Raw genomic sequence first — 5932 nt, 5'->3', positions numbered from 1 at the left:
TGTGAAGTCTTTTTCTATGCCTAAAACACAACTAATTTTATTTCAATATTTGTTGCATTTTACAATGATCCTCTCCCTTCCTCCCACGACATACTAAATGTTAAGTCTTTATCAGCGTTTTTATTTATTTGTTTTGATTAAACTAATTAGGGAGTAATACTTTATATCAATCAATCATTTAGGTGTCAATACCAAATTAGTTGAAGTTTATTATGTTAATTTATTCTATTTATACGTTAATTATTTGTCACGAGTTCTATAAAATTCTCCTCTTTTGTTAGAAATTGGATACATCTCTATATATACTTCCTACTCTTTTGGGGTCCATTTTTACTAATTTCTTTTTATGAGAATGCCCTTTTTCTCTTTGAGGATAGAGCATTGTGTTTGGTGTTGTATATATAGTTTGTTATGTATTTGGAAAAAAAGTGGAATTCTTTGATTGATAACCATCAATTTAATCTTTCAAGTTCTTCCTCATTTTATTCATTTAATTAAAAATATTCTCAGAAAATCAATCTAAAAATATCAGTAAGAATACTGACATAAGTAACAAAAATTCTTACAAAAAATACAATCACAAGTAAGTGAAATATGTTCTACGTTTAATCAATCTACGTAAAGTGAATCGAAAATAAATCTGCAGTGATGTTGGTTTTGCAAGTTGATTAGAAATGTCGGCGTTACGTTCTCAAAGAGTAATAAACGTGAGAATCATGAAGAGTTATTATTCGTGTGAAACAATAAAAATAAAAAAAACTACAAAATAATATAATACACATATCATGAGGATTGAGGAGTAGCACCAAAGCAAACTTCTGTATTATTTTTTATGTAATTAGCAACCGATTTCTTTGTATTGCGGCGGACCCAAACTAAGTTAGCTTATCTCAAATAGTGATTTTATTTTTTTTTAAATATAAACTATGATCTATAAATTTATATTTCATATATAAAAAAATTATCTTCAACGTGTAAAAATTGTCCAAAGTATTAAATTTGTTTGTATTAAGCAGCCGATTGCTTTGTATTGCGGCGGACGCAAGCAAAATAGGCAAGTCGGCAAAACCCCACATGTCCCTATTTTCATTTTTTAGCTCGGTGCGCATTTACTCTAACTAATATTAATTAAATAAAGTGGCCAACATCTTCAATTTTCTACCTACAATGTTTAAGTTTTTAATACAAAATTTTCTAAACACACTAACTATGATTTCGAGAAGATGGTTTTGATAAAATTCATCGACTCATAAGATTATATCGGATATATTAATTAGATAAAGCTCATCTTATCAATCAGAATTGAAACTAAAATTTAAAGTTCACGAGATTTTTATTTTTTTTAGTATTAATAGGTTACTTTTGTAAAAGAGCTCGCTCTACCCAAAATTGACAACTCAATATTGTGAAAGATTCGAAGTATCTAATTCAAAATCTTAAGGTAATGAACAAAGTTAGACTGGGGTAAAGCGCTTCCTAACAAAGGCAACTTCGTACCAAAGAGACTCAAAATAAACTAAAACAATGTACAGATACTCTAAATACAATATAATACTATTAGTATTTGGCAATAGTTTTTCACGTAGTTAGTAAAATATTGAATTAAGAAAAAGGACAATATGATACACAAAATATTTCACATTAGCAAATTTTAAAGATTTGATTGGATTACTTCAAATAATAGATTAACACAATACACAAACACTCTTAATATAATTTAATATTATTCGTATCTCACGAAATTTATACGAGTTTTTCACATAATTATTAAAATAAGTATTAAATTATATATATATATATATAAAAAAGACGGTATAATACACAAAACTTTCCATATTAGTACATTTTAAGATATTAATTGGATTACTTAAAATCCAGTATGAAGAGATTTTTCTTTCTAAAATAAAAGTCATACTATATAATATTTTTATTACTATATAGAAAAATAGAGTTTGGATTTGAAACGGAAGTAAGGTTATATGTAAGCTGAAATCAGTGGCATGTACATGTGTTTAGAACTTTAATATATATCATTTGCGTGGACATAAAAAAGTCACTCTCAAACGCCACCACACCGACTTACTTTCACACTTAATTTGTTTTTTCCATTTTGATGATATAACCTATGGTATTATTTTTGCAATTAAAATAATATTAATTACCGCCCCTCCTAAAACTTCAACCAACTTGTCAACAATCTAATTAAAGTCATCCTCATCTTTAATTGTTAATCCATTTTAGTCAAAATTCATTGTATGTTTCTCCTTTTGAGTTCTACCACTAGATTGTGTTGGCAAAGATAGATATACATATAATGGAAAGGAAAAACAAACGCACTATAATAAAAATAGTTTTTAGCTATAATAAATATATATATTAATAAAAAATATTAAAACAATCATCGGTATTACTTAATTAATATTGAATCAAATGCAGTTATAGATTTTAAGGACATTTACATTGTCGTTCAAAATATATTTATTTGGTGATAATTAAGCTATTATCGTTAATTAATTATCATTAAAGATCATTTTTTTAATGTAGTGACAAGGCAAAATAAGAAAGAGGGAATAAAAGAAAATTGTAAAAATAATTAGGTTTTACGTTTTTACATTCACTTATCATTATAAAAAAGACCTAAATACAATTTACTTCTTGATTTATTTAATATTGGACTTCGTATTAGGTTATTCACGCATTACATATTTAATCCTAGACATTCGAGGTATTGAGTATCTTATCCCGTAAATATATTGTCTAAAAGTTCAATTAGGTTTAACGTCTATTTATTAGTACTATTTTAATTGTTTTCCTAAGTTGTTATAATAGCAAATTCATCAACATCTTTAAATTAAATCACCAATTGGAAGCCATAATCAGTCAGCTCTGAATTAATATTTCTTGGATTACATATGTTTTTAAATTAAAATATTATGCTTGGAAAAAGATGTTTTATTTGATTTAAATGAAGATGTTTCCACATTTGTCGTTATTGTTGAACGAAAAAATAAAACTTAGTGCAATCATAGAAGTTAAACAAAAAGATTTAAAAATAAAAATTAAACTGACATAAATATTTATGTGACATAAAGTCTAGTCATCTATCGATATGATTGTGATGGATAAAAGACTTGAATTAAATTTATGAAAATGAAAAAATCATATCAAAAATATCGCTCAAAATATAAGCACTATAATATATAAAATTTTAAATTTAATTAAATTTTAATACGAGTAAAGGAAGAGAAAGGCATTCAATGTCCACATCGGCCAAATAACGATTGACATCTTTTGATTTAATTTATTTTGAAGTATACTTGCAATTGTAAGTTACAACTAAAAGCAACCTAATCGTACCCTCTGGTGCTGTTCCTTAATTTTTTTTTTGTTTTTCGTTGTTTAACAATAGTATTGAAGCCTGACTTAGATTTGCGTCATATAAGATCTTATTAGGAAAATTACTTTAAAAAATTAATTTCTTCGTCATATTTCCATTTTTTACGTCTCTTTAAAAAATTATATCGTAGTTTGCGATTAAAATTATAAATGGAGAATTTATAAATATCGTAGCGTCACATTCAAAACGTTTGATCTTTGCGTGAGGAGGAAGTGTGGCACCGCAATTTAGTTTAATTTCATGTATATATTTAATGTTTTATTTATACATTATAAATATATTCATGTAGGACAAAACTATGGTTAAACATATAAAATGCATTCATATTTCAAAAAGGAAAAAGAAAAAATGAGTAACGTTATTATTAAAATTGCTGTATTTTTAGGCTAGTAAATTTTTAGAGCTCATTTGATTTGTAGACCAATAAAAAAAGAAAAAGGAAAGAGCCGACCGTCAACACCATTTTAATGACCTCAATGATTATTCTGTACTTCTTTAGATAATTATTTGAATTTCAAGTTTCCTGTCTACAAAAGCTATTTTTAGCTAAATATGTGGAAAAAATGATGAGTATCAATTATTATCCACTTTATTATAAATAATTATTTTAAACTATTTATTAATTTATAAAATTAATTATTCCATTATTCTTACAAATTTATTTATTTTAAAAGTGTAAATGTAAAAAATTTCAAAAAATTCTTAAGACATAATTAATATTTTTTTAAAATCTATGATATCTTTAAAATTATATAGAAAAAAAGTGAACAACTAATTTAAGACGAACAAAATGCTAGAAGAGGTTCAGTGTGTTTTGATCGTTGGATTAAGATTTTAAGGAGTACTAATATTGTTGTCATTTCAATTTATAAAATAATTTATTTATATATCAGTTGATTACTGAATAAATAGTACATCTAAGAAGTAAAATAATTAAACATATATAACAAATACCTTAATAATTAATAGTAATACATTACTAATACCTGGCTAACTTTTATCGATTACCAAACGACCCCTAAATACTTTGAATCGAAGAATAAAATTATTTCCTCCCTTAATTAGTGAAATTGTTGTGAAGAAAAAGAAAGAAAAAAAATGGTCCGATGGAATATGTCGGCCGAATTTGTACCTATCTTTAAGGAAGATCAACGTGGCGGCCGTGCCTAGCAGCCTAGCAAAGAAAACAATTACTCCCTCCCCTTATGCGTGCTCCATATGCTCTCTTCCCTCAATCATCACTCACACTAAAACTCACATCATCACCCACGGAACGGTGACGGAATAATAAATATTCCTTTATCTTTAATTAAGAAGTCTGAGATTGAGTCTCTTTGATATGTAGTTTATTTCATTAATGAGTGCTTGATTTTTAATGTAGAATTTCCTAACGTAAAATCAAATTTAATCAAACTATAATGTAGATACTGGATAATTAGAGATTTAAAAGAAAAAAACTCACATCATCATAGGGTTTGTTACTTGTTTTTCTCTTTCCATATATAAATACAAAATTTATCTCTATATTCCCACCTCCATATATATACGACACTTGTTCTAAATACGACATATGTTCTTTCATATATCTAATTTTCTCCTTCCCAATCTTCTTTCTTCCTTGTGAAACAAGTGAATTTTTTTTTTCTTGTGAAACTATGATGGAAGGAGAAAAGAGAAAGCAGAGGGAACACCAACAAGATAAGCCATACAGAGGAATACGGATGAGGAAGTGGGGTAAATGGGTAGCTGAAATTCGAGAACCAAACAAACGCTCTCGAATTTGGCTTGGTTCTTATTCTTCCCCTGTTGCTGCTGCTCGTGCTTACGATACCGCTGTATTTTACTTGCGAGGTCCTTCAGCTAGGCTTAATTTCCCTGAATTCATAGTTGATGACCATGAAAATCACGATCTATCAGCTGCTTCTATTAGGAAGAAAGCTACTGAGGTAGGTGCTAGAGTTGATGCTCTTCAAACTGCGATTCATAATTCTACTGCTATTCCTCCTGAATCCAACTGTAATTCCAATTCGAAATCAACAAGGATGATGATGAAGCCTGATTTGAATGAATATCCTACCCCAGAAAGTTGCGACGAAGATGATTGAATCTCTGCTTCAAATTAAAGCCATAAGCGGCGAGTTACAGAGGCGAATATTAAGGGGATTATTGTTATGACGATTAGATATATTGAGGATCCATGTATGAAATATAATCCGAAGGGATTATATTATATGTTAATATTATCAATTATGGTAGTTATTAAAGGAAATTAATCTCAAAATTACGATTAGTGTTTGTTCGTTTCTTTGAATTTGAATGTTTTTTCCTCATAATTCCCAATTTTGTTACTGTTCCATTGAAGATTGGAATGGAATCGTCATGAATCACTAATAATAGAAGATAAAAGCAAAAAAAAAACAGGATATGGCCTACAAAAAAAAAAGGAAAAATTCAGTTGGCAAACAAATTCTCTTTTATGTTAGAAGTAGATAAGAAGATAAGAAGAAGAAGAGAGATGAGATGGGGTTTGTGTTG

At 27.7% G+C, this 5932-nt stretch overlaps 1 protein-coding gene across 1 annotated transcript; it reads left to right on the top strand.

Annotated features, from left to right (window-relative positions):
* Nucleotides 1–4969: 4969 nt before the first annotated feature.
* LOC125857165 (ethylene-responsive transcription factor ERF010) lies at nt 4970–5684 on the top strand. The gene has a single exon (XM_049536847.1). It carries the CDS (start codon nt 5053–5055, stop codon nt 5500–5502), a length of 450 nt encoding a protein of 149 aa, XP_049392804.1. The 5' UTR covers nt 4970–5052; the 3' UTR covers nt 5503–5684.
* Nucleotides 5685–5932: the final 248 nt, after the last annotated feature.

Source organism: Solanum stenotomum, chromosome 2, assembly GCF_019186545.1.
Source record: "Solanum stenotomum isolate F172 chromosome 2, ASM1918654v1, whole genome shotgun sequence".
NCBI classification, from domain to species: domain Eukaryota; kingdom Viridiplantae; phylum Streptophyta; class Magnoliopsida; order Solanales; family Solanaceae; genus Solanum; species Solanum stenotomum.
This window is presented reverse-complemented; position numbering and strand designations above follow the sequence as displayed.

Coding starts and splice junctions, on each gene's coding strand:
- LOC125857165 (XM_049536847.1), top strand. CDS start 5,053: ATGATGGAAGGAGAAAAGAGAAAGCAGAGGGAACACCAACAAGATAAG.